At 40.0% G+C, this 20,931-nt stretch overlaps 1 protein-coding gene across 4 annotated transcripts in view; it reads left to right on the top strand.

The window, feature by feature from the left end:
• Positions 1–20,931, top strand: part of FAM120A (family with sequence similarity 120 member A) — a 53,183-nt gene that overhangs the window by 7,464 nt on the left and 24,788 nt on the right. For 2 of the 4 annotated variants that reach the window (XM_086619208.1, XM_086619206.1), the window contains exons 3-9: positions 3,344–3,426; positions 12,451–12,579; positions 13,068–13,164; positions 14,264–14,361; positions 14,650–14,933; positions 16,336–16,423; positions 19,680–19,904. In XM_086619208.1, the coding sequence (XP_086475334.1) occupies positions 3,344–3,426; positions 12,451–12,579; positions 13,068–13,164; positions 14,264–14,361; positions 14,650–14,933; positions 16,336–16,423; positions 19,680–19,904 (1,004 nt within the window). Of the gene's footprint in view, positions 1–3,343; positions 3,427–12,450; positions 12,580–13,067; positions 13,165–14,260; positions 14,362–14,649; positions 14,934–16,335; positions 16,424–19,679; positions 19,905–20,931 lie in introns of all 4 variants that reach the window. The other 2 variants (XM_086619207.1, XM_086619204.1) reach the window with 1 other exon arrangement.

The raw sequence follows: 20,931 nt of genomic DNA, 5'->3' as shown, positions 1-20,931 counted from the left end.
CTTTGTTTTGGAGTCTAGAAATAAGTCGTTGCATGCCAATTCAGTGAGCAAGAATTACTGCTTGGAAAGCAGTTTGACGTTGCAGATATGCTTTGTGGAATTAATGTGAGGTACTTGTTAACTTGTCGCAGAATTACGGCGGCGTGGCCAGCTGAGGCATCGCTTGGTTATATTAAAAGGTAGGGGGAAAAATAGGCTGGTAAATTTCCTGAAAGTTTTGCAATTTTATGCAAGAAGCTCTTGAATATTTTTCTTGATATATTACACAACAAAATATTTTTCAACTTGCTTTTAGGAGAAAGAAACTTGAGGTCATTTCACGTGATTACTAGGGAGATATTTTGTAGCTTTTTTTTTCCAAATTGGTGCAAAGGTTAAAAAAAAAATCCCTCAGTTCAGCTACAAGTTTAGATTTGTGTATTCTTTTGCATTTATTTGTAGGTATATTCAGCATGAATAAGCAGAATAAAGTTTATGGAAGTCAGGGTTAGAACAGAAGATACTTTGGAGGTCTTCCTGTGATGAGGTGGTGTTTTTTTCGGTTTGGGTTATTTTTTCATATTAGTGAATATTACCAAACCTAGGTATTTGGTGATACAAACAATGATTATATAAACTTAAAATAAACAGATACTGTTTGACTTAAAGTACTGGCAACATCTTTGACCTTTTGCAACCTTAGGACTATAGTAACTTCTTAGTAAAATACGAAGTGCCTATAGCCACAATTGTGTGTAGTGTGCCATATGTTTAAAGCAAGGTAGCTTATTCAAATCTAAATTTTTATGGTTTTATTTAGCATCTGAGGGCTTGTCTGGCTTCACAGGTTATTCTGCCCTTGCTCCCATGACCTCTTTGGGTCTCTTTTGAACCTGATAAGTAGAATAAAGAAAATCACAATGGGAAAGGATAAGCGAGCGCTTGATTACATGGGAAGGTGTATGAATGTGTTTCATTGCTCTTCTGTTCTGGGAGCATCCGTGTAACTCCCCATGCCAGTACTTTGTTTAGGAATAAATTAATGTATTCTGAAGGAATTGCAGTTAAGCTGCTGATTTAATGTTTACAGTTACAGAAGGCCAAAACTATCACAATAGCTGCATCAGAGTTCAGCTTTAGGTCTGTGAATCCATTTCCCTGTATATGGTAATCTCAAACTTCTTTGTTTTCGGATACTTTCTTGTCGTTAACTTCAAGGGTCAATTTGGAGATGCTAAAAAGAGTAGAAAATCTTGAATGATTCAGCCAAACATTCAGCAATTGGAGGACCTTGAGGAATGACACCTAACTGGTCAATTAAGAAAATGTTCTCAATGGCAAATTATTTGGAATTATGTTCAAGGATTAAGTCTTCACTGAAGTATTCCAGCAAAAGATTTTCTGACCGTACCAACCAGGCAAATTTTTAAAGATTGCTTTCTGAGAAGGTTGTGTACACCGTGGCTGATTGGTTTGTTCTATAGCTTTCCATGAAGAAGGGTTTTGTAGTTCTAGCTTTATAACATAAGAAGAATCCTTGTCATGAGTAGCTAAAAAGTTGCCGAGATACTGTGTACGCCAAGAGCGTGCTCTTAAAAAGTTCTGTCCTGATTGCTGTTAGATGTAAACAGGGAGCTGATTTGGGTTCTTTTGTAAATTTTGACTCAAATACTTAAGTATTATTTTAAAAATAAAAAAAGAGAACTTCAGCAGTAGAAAAACAAACAGTGTGAAGTATAGGGCTGTAATTCAGTGAACTCTTTAGAAAGGGCAGTGGCTTCAATTAGTATTTAATTGCTTTAAAAAAACCTAAGGCATACACTATAATAAGCCATTAAAATGGGAAAAATCAATATATGTTGAGGTTGTTCAGCCAGGTCAAGAAATAGAGGTTGCTTATGTAATGTTGATCTCTTTCCCACTGTGACAGTACTTTGTAACGTGTTTAGTTATGTAGTCTCATTCTGTTTCTCAGTAAGATTTTAGAACTACAGAAGGTAAGTACAGGCATCAGTTCTTATTTGGAACACGGAAGACACTGTTGCACTGCAGTATCCTAAATTCTACAATTCAGTATGTGGTGAGAATTGATCAAATGTTCAGAATGGCCTATATGTGGTTCGAGGAGATGGAATTAGCTGAAATGTCAGATGGAGACCGAACGAGATCGAGGTTTTGGTGGAAGGGAGAGAAGCTCTGACTATTTTAAAAGGTAATCCTAGCATCTGGGGGAGTTATTGTTAGTTATTGCAAAACTGTCCACTGGGCTGGCTGTAATTGATTTTTTCAGACCTGCTTTATAAAGGCTGTCTGATCCTACCTCGATTAGATTAGTAAGAATGTGCCTGTTCCATACAAACTTGTTGAATGTTTGTGATGCGAGTTTAAAGTTTAGCTCCTCATGAATAACGATGATAATGTCTCCCTGCTGGAGGTCTTGGCAGGAGGTGAAATATTGATTGGACACGAAGATTTCCCTCTCTAAGAGGGCATCTGCTAGTCACCAGGCAATGGACAGCTTGCTTGGTTTTGTGTGTTGAAGAGTGTTGAAGGCAAACTGAATTATCTTAAAAGCAAAATACTAAGAAAGTGAACTATTGTTGTCATATTCAAAGAATCCTGTCATATTCTTTATGAGTAGGTGAGAGTTCAAGATGTTGTCCAAACTGTGAAATTTAAATTAAAAAAAAAAAGCTGTAAATACGTCAACAGCAATGAGAATGATGCATTCACTGCTAAGCTGCTGCTCTATAAAACCAGATATTGAAAATATCCTTAAGTTTTCTACCAGAGGTGTAGTAATACATTCTGTTTGGCTCTTTATAAAGTTTGGATCCACCGACACTGAACTCTGTCAGTGCATGATTAATTAGTCTTTGATTAATTCAAATATTGGAAATATTTCCTACTAAGAGTTTTTTCTGAGCGTTACGTGCTTTGGAAAAAAAAAAAATAAAAATTAAATGATCTTCCATTTGGTATGAACAGCTTGGTAAATATAGGCACTATCTCTCTTCGCTGAAACAACTACAGAATTTCCCAGTTCCTTCGGTGCTGCCAGCCCAGGCTCCTGTCTGACCTGGTCAGGTCAGCAAAAGAAGCGTCAGGAACTGGGAACCTGCTGAGTGTCGTCGGAGCGGCCAGCGGTGCAGAGTGCAGATTCCAGAGGCAGCTCCAGTGCGGATCAGTACGCGGCACGTGCTGGGATGCAGGAAGGGTGTACCAGCTGGTGTCAGGGAGCAAGAGTCATCTCTCTTTGTTAGTCCCATTGATCAGGAATTGAAGACTGATTGCGAATTTGTTTTGCTGCATGTAGAATTACTGATGTTTCATGGTGTACTTAAAGTTCTGCATTATGTTCTAGGTAATCATATTCTACCTGATGAAGATTTGGCTTCCTTTCATTGGAGTTTACTTGGTCCAGAACATCCACTAGCCTCACTTAAGGTACAAATTTAACGTGACTACTAGCAATTAAGCTAAAATCAATCATAAGGGTTAATCAGAGCAGCGTGATAGGTTAATTCACAGCAGCTATGCAGGTCACCCTCTGGTGTCCCAGTCCCTCGCTGCTGACTGCAGAGGATACCCGGGGTGATTAGCCTTACAAGGCTAAACTTAGCCTTTGTCATCCCCCTCAGTGCCCTTCAGCTCCACGAGCCATGCACTCAGTAGCTTCAGTGTGGTTTTGATTTGAGAATGTAGCTTCATTCTTCTTTTTTTCAGAAGATAATTTTTTGTTTAGTCATGTTCTTCAACTGTCAGAAATAATAAGCTGGATATCTCCCTACCATGTTGTTTTATTTTTTACAAATCTGAGTTTGTGTGTAATTATCAGTTTTCTGTACTTCTTGATGTGTAAATGTGCTAGAGAATAGGTTGCAAAAGGAAACTTAGCATGGCCTTCAGTAGATTTCTTTTTTTCAGACAAGTAACTTTTGTCTGACGCTCTTAGTTTACAGTAAGTCTGTTCTGCTGCTTCATCACACTTGCTTTGTGCATCTGCCAAGTAGACAGCTATAAAAGGGAAACTGGACACATCAGAGAATGGGATAATAGTGACCTTTCTTTCTCTCTGCTACAATAAACGTATCTTTTTCTTCTAAGATATACCATGCAGCAAATCGATTTGCTTTTTGTAAATTCTGTGAATGTTTTGTAACATCTACAACAAAAATGGGTGGGATTTTTCCCGCTTCTGTTCCAAAAGTTTATTAAGCATTGAAAAGTTGTAACTTACTTTGCCGAAAGTAGAATTTAAAAACAGCTTCGAGATTTTCAGCAGTTTTTAAGACTTGCACACGCGTTGTTTAGTGAACAGCTGTGAAAGTTTGATGTGACGCTCAGCCCCTGTTTTGCTGCCGCTCCTGTGTTTAGAAAGGTAAGTGTCAGTACCCTGTAGGGGCAAAACAAAACATGCATGCATGTTTGCTACTTCCTTGTAAAACCCTCGATGGAAAAATGAAAGACTGAAGGAGCGTGACTGCATTTTAATTTTTTACTCAAAAAGTTAAAATGTAGGACTTCTCTCAAAGTGGTTGACAACTTCCTGATGTTCATGATACATTTCTGTGTTTTAGGCTGAGTAGACTTGTTTTCCAGCCAGTTCAGAATATGACTTCAGACACCTAGACCTTCTGAAAAGCCTTCTGAATATATACTGAATTGCTTGACTAGAATGAAAATTAGATATTTGTCATCTTTGCTTCTAGATTTCCATGTTCAGTGGAAGCACCAATCGGGCTTTGTAGCTGGCATCCTAAGGAAATTAAACTTGTTTCTGTAGAGCAGCACTGGGCTGTCTCAGGCAGTCCTCCCTGTATTTATTTAATCTGTTGGCTGATGATAATCAGATTTGAGAGCGGTTCCTGTTCAGCTGTAAGAGGCTCCGTGAAAACTGATATGCTGTTATCGGTGAAAAAGGCCCAAATGAGTGCCCTTACTGAAGGAAAAGGGTAGCACAATGCACTAGTTGTTTAATTTCACAGCAGCTTGCTGGCCAGTCGTGAAGTACGTAGCCCCAAACAGAGTGCTGCGTTTCTGTCTCCTGGCCGATAATGATGTCAAAGAAAGAGAAAGGAGAGCTAAAGCAACAAGGACACAGGTCTACAGGAAACCAGTCTGAATTAGTTGCTGGTCATGGAACAACGTGGGTGTTTTAGTTTTCAATTTCAGCAACGTTCATGGGTTTGAAATTGTAACTTGTTTCAGTAGCTCAGTAATTCAATTTAATTTAATTTAACGTGCTGGTATGTCAATGATGTCATTACAGCTCTTTCTGTAGAGACCTCTTCTGTTAATTGTAGATGTGTGGAAAGCAATATTCCTTATAAATTTTATGAATGTTTAAAAAAACTAAAAGGCACGTTTGTATTAGCCAGGAGCTCGATAGCTAGAAGTAGTTTCAGAACAGTTACAAAAAGTGCAAGCTGTAATGAAAACTGGAAATGAGGGGGAAAAGTGGTTGCCTGGGATCTCATCCCTGGGCATACTTACAAACTTTGCTTCGTTGTGTTTATTTAGAGTTACTGTTGAGTGTTCTCCATACTCTGGAGCCAAGGACTCGTAATTCCACACCTCATTGCACTCAGGATTTAGAAAATTTTTTCTCATTCTCTTGAGATTTTGATCTTTTGTATCTAAGGTAGTGTGGTCCTGAGCATCAAAGCTAACAGATTCAATTCCCAATGGCCTGATTTGTTGCTTTTCAATGAGAACTATGACAGTTAATAATGTGCAATTTATTTTCTGCGTTCTTTCTCAATCTTTTATGATGATGTAGCAAAATGGTTACTCTTCCAATGAGAGAAGTTTTGTTAGTTCACCAATTAAAAAGTGTAACTTTGAAAAGAAATTACCAGTCAGGTAAGGGTTAGGGTCAGGTTAACCAGCTGACAGCAAATTGATATATCTGCTCAGGTGTCAACACAGTGAGTTGAAAAAAGCAAAACTGATTAACCTGTACCTCTGTTTTAGAGGGACATTTTAGAGGGTGTTGTGTTCTTCTAGGAACAGCTGAGTAGAAATGGCAAAAAGGAAGGGAAATGGAAATCGGAACGAAAAATCCGTATTTCACATCTAGAAGGAAATGAACCTAACAGTCAGGACAACATCTTTACTTGCTGGATAAAAAGCCATGCCATTCAGAAGACACCAACAAAGGCATCAGCACAGCAAAACTGTTTTAAGTTCCATGGACAAATTTAGATGATGTGGTTTGAGTTGCTATTGCTGCAAAAGGGAAGAAGAATGAGAAATTGACTCTGCAAGCTGTTCTGAGTCAGGGTCGTGTCTGTCTGAATGTCCCTGAGTAAACAGGTAATGCATCTGCTAGATGTGTAGACCTGTGCTTGTGTCCTGTTACCTGACTGAGAAAAGAGTTCACTGAAATGACCACCTAGATCAGAAGTTGAAACGAGATAGGAGTTGATAGACTTTCTGAGAAATAATTTGGCCACTAGCCTTGGTTGGAAACTTGGATTATACTGATTTTTTTTCTTTGTGTGCTTTGGGATTTACCTTTAAGACAAAGATAATTCGGTTTTCAGTCTGGGAAAGCTTGTTACAGGATGGAGCTTCAAGATCAATACCATCAGAATGGTATTAGGAGGGCAGTTTCTTATCTCTGGAATGAGTTGATATCTGTTTGGGAGCACGTACCACCAGAGAAGTGCTGACTCTTTATTCACAAGTAGAAACAAGTCTTAATGCAATCTCCCTTTTTGCAAAAGAAGAGTACACAGGGAAACTTTGAGACTGCCATCTTCATTTATGATGGATCATCTTCCCGTTAGGATAGTTTTGGAAGGTTGAATTCATTGAACTGTCTTTGGCAAACTCTTGATATACCCACCACCCAGTATTCCACATCTATTTTTACTAGCAGAATTAGTTACCTAACCTCCTTGGTTGTTTCACCTAGGTAGAAGGGCACAGGGAGATGCTTCCAGAAAGCAATCCAAAATATGCAGGTTAGGCTCCTTCTGAATTGCTCTAGGAAATTCCTGTCTTTCTCTGTTGACTTCAGAGGGTGCCTGCCAGAGGGAGACTGACATGCTAAGTAGGTGCTTAGGTAGTTTGCTACTGCTCAGATAACAAAGGTGCTACTCTTAAGATATGCTTAAAGTAAGTGTCTGTCTTGTTTGTTGTTTTTTTTTTTTTATGCTGAGGGTCATCATAGGACAATGCATGCCAGAAAGGACCTCAAAGTCATCTAGTCCAACCTCCTGCTGAAAGCATGGTCAGTTTGAGGTCAGAACAGGTTCCTTAGGGCTTTGCCTAGACTAGTCTTGACAATCTCCAAGGCTGGAGATTGCACAACCTGTCTGGGCAACCTGCTCTGTGGTTTGACAGTCCCAGTGGTAAGAATGTTTTGTCTTGCGTACAGTCTGAACTCATCTTTTTTCAGGCTATGTCTGTGTGTCTCATCCTTCCACGCTGCACTGCTGTGAAGAGCCTGGCTCCATGTGGTTGATAACCTTTTTGTAGGTATTGGAAGGCTGCTGTTGGCTTTCTCCAAAGCCTTGTCTTTGCCGGGCTGAATAAGCCCCATTCCCTTAGCCTCTTTTCATAGAGCAAATGCTCCAACTCTTTAATTATCTCGATGGCTTTCTGCAGGACTAGCTCAACTTTTTTGACACCTGGCTTGTAGTGGGGAGCCCGAAATGAATGCAGTGCTCTAGAGGAGATCTAACGAGTGCTGAGGAGTAAGAGCCCTCGATCTGCTGGCTGTGCTCCTGCTACGCAGCCCAGGGTGCAGCTGGCCGCCTCTGCTGCCGAGGCACCTTGCTGGCTCACATTCAGCTTGCTGTCTTCCAAGAGCCCCAGGTCCTTTTTGGCACAACTCCAGCCTGCAGCGTAGCCAGAGGTTATTCCTGCCCAGGTGCTCAAGACTTTGCTTTTGTAGTTGTTGAGTTTCTTGAGGTTCCTGTTGGCTCACTCCTCTAGTTTGTCTAGGTCTTTCTGGATGGCAGCCCAGCCCTTGAGTTCGTGGTAGCGTGCAGAGCTGTCACGCAGGTTGTCTCTTATGAAGTCTATCTGTGTGACATCTTTGGCTTGTGTTTCTGCCCTCCTCTTTTCTTTCTGACATCGTTTTTGTTCCCCTGTTTAGATATGGTTTTCTTGGAGTCCTATGCATATAAATTGTTAGCAAATGATCTCCATGTTCTGTGTGTTCTTGTTGCTGTCGAGACATGCAGGAGTAGAAAGAGGTCAGTTTCCCAACCAGGATAGAGGGAGGAGGAGAAGGAATTTCTGATTGAATAACGCAGTCTGCAGGGAAAAGCTGAGTTTTGCTGTGTTGAGAGGATTTTAAGTCATCCAGGGAACTTCTTGCCACTTCAGAAAGCTTGTCATTAGGTCAGGTACACTACGAGCTCGTTAGATTAAATGTCGTTAACGTTCAAAGGCTGATACAAGATCCAAAGAGTTTGGATGCGATCTCTAATTAGAAACTACTAGACAAAAATAACAAAACCCAGGCAATTTGTTGTAGTGTTCTTCCTATCTTCAGCCTTTTCTCTTGCCAGTAAAAAAAAAAAAATGCTCCCTGTGTCACCTCACAGTAACTGAATGTTCAAGGTCTCTCTTTTAATGGTTTGAAAATAAAACTGAACTAATTATCTGTTTCCAGCAGGCACAACGGTAAGTGCTGGGACTTGTGGTGATTAGCTTTCGAAGGCTGCGCTTCCTGCGACAGCGGCCACTGGAGTTGTCCCAGAATCCGGGAGGTTTTCCCAAGTGTAGCTTAGGTACTTTCTACAGAACCCCAATAGTCCTGTGGAGTTACGGATATATGAGTCTGTTCTCTTTCCGCAAAGCATTTTTGCAAGTTTATTTTGTCAAAACCAAGATGTTTTTTAGCTTCTAGGCTTGTTGTAATGTTGCACTCTGCATCTCATATTGACAAATACCTATGTAGAATTAATTTCCTTTCCCCATTTAATCTTTTTAGACCGCATTAATAGGTTGCTTGTGATTTTTGTCAGTGGTCTGTCATGAAATTGAGGTAGGTAGCAGAGAGGCCGTGCCGTTTGCAGACATCTTGCTTTCTAACCTGATCACTTCCAAGTGTGTGATCCACCTCCACGTTTGCCTTTCCAAAATTGATTTTCCATGTTGTTGCTTGTCTGAAACGCTTCTGTAGAGCATAAGGAAAAGAATAGCTTCTAGGAATTAGTCTCTTATAATGAGAAACTGGTAAAATATGATACTGGTTTTGCTCTGAAATGCTTTGCGTGCAGCTAAAAGTAAGTTTGAGCCATTAACACGTCTTCTGTAACTTTTGCTGTTAAGTCGTAATTTTTCCCATACCTAACCCTTAGTAAGCCTTAGCTTGTATTTTAATGCACACTATTAGAAACATTATTTCTGATTCAGTACAAAATCTACAGTTTTGAAATTCTAGAAAGTTCTAAAATGAATAGAAATGTTTTCTTTAATATCAGGAAAGTATGTCTTATTTCTCCACTTCTCATTTCTGGCTTCTGTGTGTAGTTCGTGACATCTTTAGTTTTGAGGGTATTCTCACATCTGGACTGGATGTCTTTGAAACAGAATAAAAGCAAATAGAATCCAAATATCTGAAATGTCTCTAAACCTGTAAGACATAATTCCAGAAGGTCTCACTTCAGGAATTAAGAGTGTGTTCCAGTGAGGTCTGTTTGTTTAAAAGCAGCTAAACTGGGGCCGATACGCATAGTAAGCCCTTAATATGTCTGACTTGAGCTTCGTACTTCCAGGGTCTGAGCTGAATATTTGATTAGAGTGAGGTGATGTCTTCTCTTGATGCTGCTTATGGTTTATTAAATATTGCTATCTTGGAGGTCATGTAAGACTAAGGAGAGATTGCTTACTCCTTTCATCTGCTGAATTTGCAAGCAGAGATTGCAGAAACACTTGGGTAGCAATGCAGGGTTTCTCCAAGGGGCTCTGCAGAGAACACGTCTAACACGACTCAGCCATGTTATGATTCAGCTGCTTTAGAGATCTGTAATTGTTGCACACACAAATAAAATGGTAGGTGTTCATAAACCGGCTTAGATTAACAGTGAGAAGAAAATCTATTGCTTCTGCTTGCAGACCGGGTGCACAATTTTATCGTCAATATTTGTGACTGTGAGCTTACACGTGAATATGATCTATATTTAGTATTCAGAATGCACACTGGTGAAAATTCAGAATTCACCATCTGAAATAGAAGTAATTAGGGTGCCACCGACTACGCTAAACAGAATTGTTCCTAATTTAGGCTCATGAAATGTGGAGCTCGTCTCTGGTAGAGAATGACCAGGTATAGAATGAATATCTCGACATTTGTAAAAAGTAGACATCAGGAGAAGGAAATTAATAAAAATGAGAGTCTGGGCAAAAATTCCATGGTCTAAATATGAAGAAGGCAGTCTAAGAATAAGTCTAAGTCTAATAAAATTGAATAAGTGGGTCAAATAAGGGCAGGAAATAAAAGAATTACATATGGTAGATTGCATGTAAGATAAAAAAGGGTACAGATTTTGAAGTTGCAAAGATAAAACTAATGAAGGATTTTGCATAAATGTTTCTGACAAGGCTGAATTGCCGTATTTTGTAGTAAAGTATGATACCTCTGAGTAGAACGCAAGCATAAAGATTTTTCACATTTTCTGATATCTTAAAACCAGAACGGTTAAATAATAATAATGAACTCTCAAGTCTTGAATCACTGAAGGTTGCAAATTGGCAATTAAAATATGTTAAAAGCAAAAACCTAGGTGCCCCTATAGGCACGGGAGGAGCGCTCCAAAATTGCACAGAGGTTCCCGACAGAATTTTTAGAAATACCTCAGGCATCCTCTAAAATTTAGGACATGTAGTTGGAGACCTCTTTCCTGCCCCTCTGAGTGTGCCACATTGTGCAGCGCAGAGGGAGAAGTAGCAGAAACTGCCTACGGTTGAGTAGTTCTTCAGACCGAGCTCCAGCACCGCTCGCTGCTTTTCATTCCGCAGCGCTCCGTGGCGATTCCTTCACCTGAAGTTTCGGTACCCCCCGTAGGGTCACGCGGTGCGTGTAAGAGCAGCGTTTCCCATAATCGTATGCTGAATAATCATGGAATCATAGAATGGTTTGGGTTGGAAGGAACCTCAAAGATCATCCAGTTCCAACCCCCCTGCCATGGGCAGGGACACCCTCCACTACACCAGGTTGCTCAAAGCCTCATCCAGCCTGGCCTGGAACACTGCCAGGGATGGGGCAGCCACAGCTTCTCAGTTTATTTTCAGGAGGAGCCTATTGAGAATGTTGAGACAGAGATCCAGGGTTTCCAGGACTGTCCAGTTCCCTTCCTTTCTCCATGTGGACACGAGAAGGGATCAGGCCAAAGAACTGAGCCTAGAGCTTCCTGGTAACAGCACATCCATTTGCAGCTGCCAGTCACTGAGCTGGGGCTGTAGGGCCCTTGGACGCTGTCCCACAAAGTTCTTCCAGCTCCTCTTTCTTCTTATTACAGAGAGAGATATTTTGCTACAACGTCCAAAGTGATTCTTATCTTTTCAAACCCGTGGCCTGAGTCAGTGACCAGTGAATCAATGGGAATTCGTCATTTTCCTAACATCTTGAGTAGACTGTGCTGGAGATTGTGATTTGTAGACAAATCTCTGGTCTGTATAGGCTTACGTCGTAGTCACATCTGTCATTGGATGGTGGAACATGAATTAGTTTAATGCTGGAATGTTGGAACTATTTTATCAATGGAATTATCTTAGGAATTTCCTCTGTGTTTGCAGAAAGAGTAACCAGCCCTATAACTATGTCGATACTGAAATGCTTGAAAGTAATTATGCTCACATCCCAGCAGCAAGTGAAATCCATACGTTGTTGCTTGTTGATGTATAACAAGTAAAAATTTCTGTAGAATCTTGAAAATAAGTTTCCTCGAGATACTCCTTTTTTCCATTTGTTTTTCAAAATCCTCCCTTTTCTGTGTACATAGAGATCTTCCTGTGTCCGGTGGAGCTCTTTCATCAGTTCTGATACCACTTTGCATTCAAAATATAAGCTGTGTCAAAATAAAATATTTTCTGGCACGTATATGTACACACACACGTATATATGACATATATACATGGATGTATCCACATTAGATAAAGCATTTTGCACCAGAGGAAATGTCCAACTAGAAAGCAGTAAATAATTAGCATTGTGGACCTTGTTTATTGTTGAAGCTGATGTTTAACCAGCACATATTTACGTGGAGGTGAGGTCTCACGCGTATCTAAGTGTGCCACGGATGAAAAACACATGAATCGTTGTTTAAGGTGAAGTCTGAAAAACAAAGTGGAAGGCCCAGTGATATTTCAATACCGAATTTAGCAACGTGGAATTTGTTGGATATATCTTCCATGAATAAGCAGTTTACTTCTCTGCTGTGTAACTGAAGTGTCTTGGGCTGCTCTGTTATTTCATACCAGCACGTGTGTGTGTGTTTGCCTCCGCAGGTACGTGCTCACCAGTTAGTTTTACCACCTTGTGACGTAGTGATCAAAGCCGTAGCTGACTACGTCCGTAATATTCAGGACACCACTGATTTGGATGCCATAGCAAAAGATGTTTTTCAACATTCACAGGTAAAGTATAAAGCAAAATGTTGGTTTGTTTGGGTTTTTTTTAAAACCAGTTGCGCTGTACGTTTGCGTTGAAGAATTGCTTTCTGTAACAATAACATTTTGTGTCAGTTGATAGTAGGAATCTCTTGGTACATGCAGTGTCTTAGGTACCCTGATTTCCCTTTGCAAGCTTTCTGAAGGTGAAAATGCTGCATTTACCTTATGTGCTTTAAAGTTAAATTCGTGATATCCAAGGGGGTTGTGCAGTCTAGCCTTGTGTGCTGTCGCTGAGGATCACCGGTACATAAAGACAGTGTTTCCAAGCCTTATGCTTGCGTGGATTTACATAATAGTTCTTGTGCTGGAGTAGCACTGTAGCCCTCATGGGTCCGTGGGCATTAGCACTATATGTGATATGGTATACGTTAACTACTCGGCAGTACAGTGCTGTCCTGGAGGTGACATGCCTGGATTTGCTCCTGACAGCTCTTTCTTCTGTTTTATTTTAGTCTAGAACAGACGACAAAGTTACTCGATTTAAGAGAGCAGTTGCTTATTACTCAGCAACTAATAAACCTATGCCATTTCATCCACCACATTACCTAGGTAAGTAAGGAAAGGAATGAGGCTTTGCATTTTAACTAAACCCTGGGATAACCCTAAATGAGAAACAGCATTGTTAGCAGGATCTTGTGTAAGTGTTTGTATTCTCTGGCAATTTTCACTGACCTTTGCATATAAGGTTTCAAAAGAAGGTTTTCGTAGGCTACGTGCAGAGGTTGTGTTCTTTCCTCCGAAAGAGGAGAAAAACCTGATTTTCCTCGTAGCTGTTCCTGCATCAGTTCTAGCATTAGAACACTCGAGAGTGTGGTGCTGTGAGCAACTGAAATCTAGTGACCGGTTCCAGTCGTGAAGACAGTTTCTGCTTGTATTCCATAAAACACGTTTCCCGTTTCTCAGCGGACTTATCTGACGTGTTTTAGAAATGGCTTTATAGCCTTTGATGTTTCGGTGTCACAACGTACCTGCTTAAATTGCAGCCATTAATTGTTCTGGCACTGCAGATTATTCTCATGGCTTACAAATGAACAGTATGATCACAGCATCTGCCACACATACCTCCATTCTTAACACTGAAACTTAATTTGAGCTGAAATTTTCCAGAGGTTTTCAGTTACCGTACTGGTATACTGGTACAGATTTTTCCTTCTGTTTTTTGGGGGTGAGGTGTCTTTATTTACATTCAAAGACCAGCATTAAAGGGCATTAAGGCTACTCTAGGTCAGATGTTCAAATGACAGAAAGTGCCAGCGTTATGTGTCCATGTGCCATTGGTTTTGCCAGCTGCTTTATTATGATGGCTCTTGGGCTTTTTTTTTCTCTTAAGCTTCCTTTGATTCCCAGGTAGAATAGGAATGTGCATTAAGGAGGGATACAAAGAACTGAGAGGAGGCGAGACAAGTAAAATAGACTTTACAAGCTACAAAGTATTTTTATTAAAAGGCAAAAATGAATAAAACTGACTTAAAGGCATACTAGAAACAGTAATGCTAACAGAACAAGAATAAATAAACCATAGAAGCAAAAGGGTAAAAAGGGCAATGTTTGTGTCAAATAGTGTTTTCATGATTTTTTTGGGGGGAGTTCTTTTTTTTTTTTTTTTCCTCTTTTTTTTTCACCCTTTTCCCTGTTTGCAATTCAGCAGCCAGACCAAATCAGTTTGGTATGCCGGGGATAGTGCCACCATATGTTCCTTCTCAGATGCTTAACATTCCACAGACCTCACTACAAGCAAAACCTGTGGTGAGTATAGCCCTCTGCCCTTCTCCTTGGGAGAAACCTGCTGTGCTCATCAAATAAAAATCCAGGTGGGAAAGGTGTATCCAGCTTTTTTAGCGTGGGCGTTCACTGATAAAGTCTGGAGCTATAGTGGTGCCACAAACTCTGTAGAATGATTTTTGTGGATGTCTAAGATGGCTGAGATTTCATGTGTATGTTTGGGAAATGCCACTTGATTAAATAATGAATTTTGCTTTAAAAGAAAAGCCTTTTTGTTACTTTTGTTACTTAAGAAAAATCACTTTATTTTAGGCCCAGCAGATGTCCAATCAGGGTGGGGCCCAAGGTCAGGGTCCATACCCATATAGTCTCTCTGAGCCAGCCATCACCTTGGAAACAGGTGGAAAAAGTCTTTCTGAGCAGAACAACTACAGTAACATTCCTCACGAAGGAAAACATACACCATTGTATGAACGATCTTCTCCAATAAATCCAGCGCAGAGTGGGAGCCCTAATCATGTGGATTCAACCTATTTTCCTGCCTCTTCTACATCTTCGTCCTCCGACAATGATGAAGGCAATGGAGGTGCAGTGAAGTAAGTTTTTCACGAGGATGTTTTCTTGCTTGACCTCTGTTAAAATAAATTTATTTTCAAAATCGTTCACCCAGTATCCCGAAATAAGGAGAAAGTAAGAAATCTGCGCGTTAGTGATATGACAGACCTTTGGAAAATAGTTTTAGGTTGCTGTTACTGCAGACACATCCGTGGTTCGCCCTAGTCGCTTTGTTCCTCCACAAGCAGAAATCCAAAACCAAATAATGTTGGGTGTTTTTGCACTGCTGCCCTTATGTTTTATTGAAAGGAGGAGAGAGTGAGATTTTGGTAAATGTCATAAAGCCTTCTAGTTCTTTACTTTGTATAAAAGAAATATTCCTACTTCACAGTATAATTCATTAAAATTTCAGTAGCTAAAAACTATGAAACTTCACTGAATTTGTAGTGTTTACACTTCTTAAATTTTGGGATAATGTGGCTTTGCAAAGAAACCTGGGGTGAATGTCAGAAATTCACCGTTGAGGACAGTGATTTACGAGCCCTCACTGACAGCCTGTGCGTGGAACAAAGCAGCAGCGAAATTGGGTTTGCTGTCTCCTACTCGTGTGCCTTGTTTCCTGCAGAAGTATTTCTGACTTCCACTAGATCCTCCGTCTGTCCTTGGCAATAAAGTTGTGCAGGCTTCCATTTAATTCCTGCTTGCTGACCTCCAGAAAGGAAATGTGAACAGAGGCGTTGGTGTTCACCCTTGTCTTGTTAGGTGTAGTGCCTTACTGTGAGAATCGAAGCCTGGGGCTCTGGCAGTCTGTGATTGCCTCTAAAAGTTTGGGGTGGTATATAGTAGTATTTTACTACTTGATGTTAAGTGCTGAATGTGTCTACAGTTATGCACAGTGGCTTGGACTTTGGTTTTCTGTCAACTTTAATTAATGTATTTTGCTTAGTACATCAAGGAAGTTTGCATGGCTTCCATGCAGTGTAGAACTGGAAATGTACCTGCTTCAAAAAAACCCCAATATATTTCAGCATTTTTGATAGCGTTGCTGTGTGCTTTTTATGCAATTAAATTTTGAATAAATTTGGAAACTGGAATCTAGGCAGTGTCGTTTGTATCACAGCTTGTAGAAATAATCTTCTAATTGAGGGAAATCACTTGGCACAGTGACAAATACTTAAAGTTCAATCAGTTTTTCCTACATGAACATTATTTAGTCATTGTAATACACAGCTTTTAAGTACAATCCAAATGTTGACATAGTGTAAATTAATAAATGTCAGTATTAAGGTCTCTTCAAGACTTCTGCAAATTGACGTTTCTAATACGTAGCATCCCTTAAAATCAGTCTCTGGCCCGTAGCTCCAGTCACAGTCACCAGGGATTCTTCCCATTGCATCTTCAACAGCACTTTAATACTATGTTTTTCTTTATGTTGTCCTTCAGCCATGTCAGTGGGAACAAAATAGGCTGGGAAAAAACAGGAACCCAGTCGGAAAGTCAAACGCGTGGAGAGCTGGGAGACCAAACAAAGGTAATTCCTCAAGTTCCAAACGTCACAATTTGTTGGTTTGTATTAAAGCTTTACAGCAAACTCTGAGTAGAATTTTCAATATTGCTCTGTAGGATGCGGTGTAAACTGCTACGCGTTTTTGTGAGTTACGAAATAACAGCTTTAAAGTACACTAAGACGTTTTCCAAGGAACGTTGTAGCATATACGTAAAAATGAAAATTAAATAGGATCTGGTAGAAAATACTAGATATAAAATAGAAACCAACAAACTTGTTTACTCCTTAGCTAACTCCTTAGCTAACAGACTTGTCCTTGGTTATTGCTACTCGTGTTTACAGTGGTGCATTATTTTGAGTTTACTAAGGAGCGTAGCGGTCTGGTGGTGGGTTCAGAGTGTGTGTCGTGTGACCTGCAGTGTGGTGAGAACGGCTCCAGCACACGTTTCAGCACTAGCCACAGGCCCTTACAGGTGTGTTAAAGCTCGTCTGGGGAGTGGAAGTCCTTTGTAACCGCCTGGTGCGGATTTCACGTAATACATATTAAAGTAGCTCGTGGCACCAGTTAGAATGTCTTGCTACTTAACTAAGTAAGGATGGGATAACTAAGCCCTTGACAAAGACTTAACGTTATCCTAAGAAATTTCTTCAAGATTTAGAACCACTGTAAAATTAAGAGTACGATGGTCTGTATTCCAAGTTTGAACCGTGTTTAGAAAGAGCATTCCAAGCGTTTGCACTTAGTATCTTTGTGATGGAACTGTGCACCAACTGTTAATTTTGTGTCAAAAAACCGATCACGAGTTACTTAACACTGCAGACAAACAGAACATTTTCCCTGTACCTTTGGCACAGAAATTCCAGTAAACTTGGGCTTTGTGCTTAAAATATCAAGCCGATGATTTCATCCATCAGTGGTTATTATTTTTGCAGGCGACGCCCTGTGCGATAGCTGTATCAGCCTGCGGATTAGTCACCGTATGCAAATGCTCGTTTGACCTATTCCATTCCTTTCTGCCCTGTGCTACACGGATGAATCCAGTGTGTCCCGGCTGCAGCACGGCCCGACGGCCCGGAGCGGGGCGAGGGACGGGTGGGACGCGCTGCACGGCGTGCCTGGCTGCCTGTCTTCCTGCACGCAGAATTAGGGCTGTCTAAGCAGTGATTAAACTTCCCAATAGCTGCGTGGACTTTGTACATTAAGTTGCTCTCCAACTTGGTGCATAAATGCTGGTGAGTTTTAATTGCCTGGCTTTTTAATATCAAACCACTTCAGCCTTCAGTAGCTGGAGAGGACAGTTGCATCTGGTGAGCGTGGCAGGGAGGAGTATGTTTTGGAGATGAACTCATCTCCTAGAGAGGTATATATTAACGATTAAAGAAAAAAAAAAAGAAAGATTTCCTGAAGATTTCAACTGGATGAGCAATGTGATTTCTGAGTGGATTTATTAAGTGCTGAAAATCTGGCATAGATCAGACAGGGAGCAGCAATCTTGACACCCCCTTCACTTGGCTTAAATGTCAAAATCCCTTGCTCATCGTTGTTTCGCTGCGTGATTATACATGACAAAGGTATGCTCATCTCATTTGGGTGGATGTATGTTACTAGAGGAAAAAAAAAAGTACTTTTAACTGCGGTAGTTCCTCGGCTCAGATGTTTGAATACAGCTGGAGCAGATCCAAGAAGAGCCTGGGTAACGCCGATGAGGAAAGCATTGCTATCGTTCGGGGGTTTTGTCTTCTTCCCTCCATGCCCCCAGTAATGGGCAGTTCTGTAAACTTCTTTTTGTGGTCCAGTACCACTGTTTTAGGTGTTGGGGTAGTAGAAGACAGGGACAAAAATCTTTTAACTGGTAAAGAAATACGTGTGGTAAGGTAACACAGATTTAATAGAGCTGTGATAACGTGTTTATAAAAACATTCTGTATTAGTATGTTGTGTTAGAAGTGTTCTGGTTTACAGGTTTTAACTATTTCTTCTGTATACTTTCATTTTATAAATAAAATGAAGACTGGATTACCAACTCACAAATACAATCTTTCAGTAATGTCCTCTTTGACTGTAGGCTTAAAACATAATCTGAAAATAATGTTGCCCCATCGATACTTCACTAGAGCATGTTTTTTCTGATATACATCTTCCTATAGAAGGTTTTGGAGGTTGTGTGGGGTTTTTTGGTTTTTTACATGCAGGTTTGTATTTTTCATAAGAGCCTGAGGTGAACAAGCTGAGCTTGTTTGGGCCTATTTTTTGTTCCTTGTTCTGTGGGATTTGATGGCTTTGGCCGTTTCTGTTTCAGCTTTGCTTTTAGTCTTACGAAGCATGTGAAATTTCCTGCACAAATTGTGAAAATACTTCTGCATGGTGTATCAGCAAAAGAACAAATAACATTTCAGTCTCAAAAGTTTTTAATGTCACTGTAATAGTTGTAGGCATGAAGCTAATATGAACTCTTAAGCTAAAAACAGCTTTCAGTTTTGAAGACAAGGAATTTTAGGAACAAACTCTTACTTTTCTTGGTGGTATCTGAGAGATACAACACAAATGCTTACAAAAGGCTTATTCACTGGGAGGTTTACAGTATATTTTTATGCATCATGTTTTACCTATGAATTTGTGAAATGCATTTCTAGAAATGGAATAAAATGCTTCTTTAATCTAGTAGTCAGAAAATGTTGCCATTTTCTGTGACAACCATCTTCTCAGAGAAAAGAATTTTGTGTTTAAAAAACCCAACAAAACATTTACAAGGCTTTTGAATTCAGACGCTATAAATTTTAAATGTCTTTCAGTTGAACTATGTAGTTCTTCCTGCTTCATTTAGAAATGCAAACTGAGAAGGGATGTGTTGATGGAAGTCTGGGTAAATTACAGACTTTATGACTGTCAGTTAACTCATTTAGTTGGTAATGTTTTGGAAATACTTAGTGAAGATGTCGTTCACATTTCATTAAGAGGTCGTCGGTTTCCCTTCCTTATTGTGCAATTAACTGTTAAAGAAAATAATAATTACTGTTACTGTTAAGTTAAAGCTTTGCCATCATTATTTTTTTTCAGTAATTTGCTTCTGCCAGCAAACAATGGCTGAAAGTTTACATTTTCTGAAAAACTTTTAGCCAGCTTTGGATAACGTGTTCTGCACGTTACTGGTAGAACACGATGTGAAGATGTACTATTTTCATTGTGGGTGAAGAAGGAAATGTGCTGTTTCTCCTGGCTGATCTCCTGGTGTGTTTCCGTATACATTCAAAAGCACTTTATTTTGTGTGTTCTGTTATAGGCAGAAGGTTCCTCTAGTGCTTCTTCAGGAAGTCAGGCAGCTGATGTCAAAGGGAATCAAACCAGTAATCCACAAATCCCATGCCTGTTGTCAATGCCCACCAGAAACCACATGGATATTACTACCCCTCCATTACCTCCTGTAGCACCTGAAGTATTAAGAGTGGCAGAACACAGGCACAAGAAGGGGTTAATGTATCCCTACATCTTTCATGTCCTAACCAAGGTACGACACTTCAAAATTATGCACTGTGAAATAATGATTCTGTAAAGATAATTGCACTTACATTTCGGGCTAAGACGTATCATAAATTTACAACCTTCTTAATGCTTGGAGTTTTGCTGTGGTTTTAGTGCTTCTAACAAGCTTTTTCCCCTATTTTCTAACTGCTGATTTTGTCTGTTATGTTGTTCCAATAAATATGGGGTGACTAATTAGAAGTGTTTACTTTAAAAATTAATCATTTTTCCTCAGTAGATGGAGATATTTTTATATCTCTATGCATGTGTGCATATGCCTCTGTGTGTGTGTGTATATATATGTGTGTATGTTTTTATATAGAGTCCATTTCCAACTAAAAACTCCTGCGTATGTGCTTTGGTGTCTGTGCCAAGTCTTTTCTATTTTCAGTGTTCAAAAATACTTAGATTGTTTTCCCTCACAGTTTGATCCCTCCCATCCCTGGTAGCTAGCTGTGATAGAAGCATAGAGCTGTAAGAAATCCCTTTCCTATAACCCTAAAATGTAATTATAGATGAACTTGATGATGTGCTGTGGGGTTTTTTTTGTTTGTTTTCATTTGACAGAACTTTTCTGATAGCCAAACCAAAAAAAAAAAAAAAGAAAGCCATTTTATGTGCTAGCCTTCAGATCCTAGGTAAGCTGCAAGCATTTTCTTCCAGCTTAGGACTCTGTCTTCTCAGTGTGTCCAGTAAAAAAATCTACCTGAATGGCCACATGAGGACACCTTGGAAAGCAGTAGGAATGCTTCTTACAGAAACAGGCAGTGATAACCTGCTTCAGCGTGTCTGGCAGCTGCTGAAGTCTGCTTTGTGTTGAACCATGGAGGAGCCAGGGCAGTGGTGTTCCTGCATGGCTGTATTCGACTTAATTTAGTCTCAAAAGACATCAGTTCATTGTTCCTTCTAAGTGCAAACAGATGAGCCCCGGAACGAGACAGCTTTAATCCTCTTCCTCCCTCGTGTTCAAAATGCTCAGTACTGTGCTGTACTCTCATACATCCAGCCCATGC

This window comes from Tauraco erythrolophus, chromosome 12 (genome assembly GCF_009769465.1).
Source record: "Tauraco erythrolophus isolate bTauEry1 chromosome 12, bTauEry1.pri, whole genome shotgun sequence".
Lineage (NCBI taxonomy): Eukaryota > Metazoa > Chordata > Aves > Musophagiformes > Musophagidae > Tauraco > Tauraco erythrolophus.
Note: the sequence above shows the minus strand (reverse complement) of the source record. Positions and strands in the feature narration are given on the sequence as shown.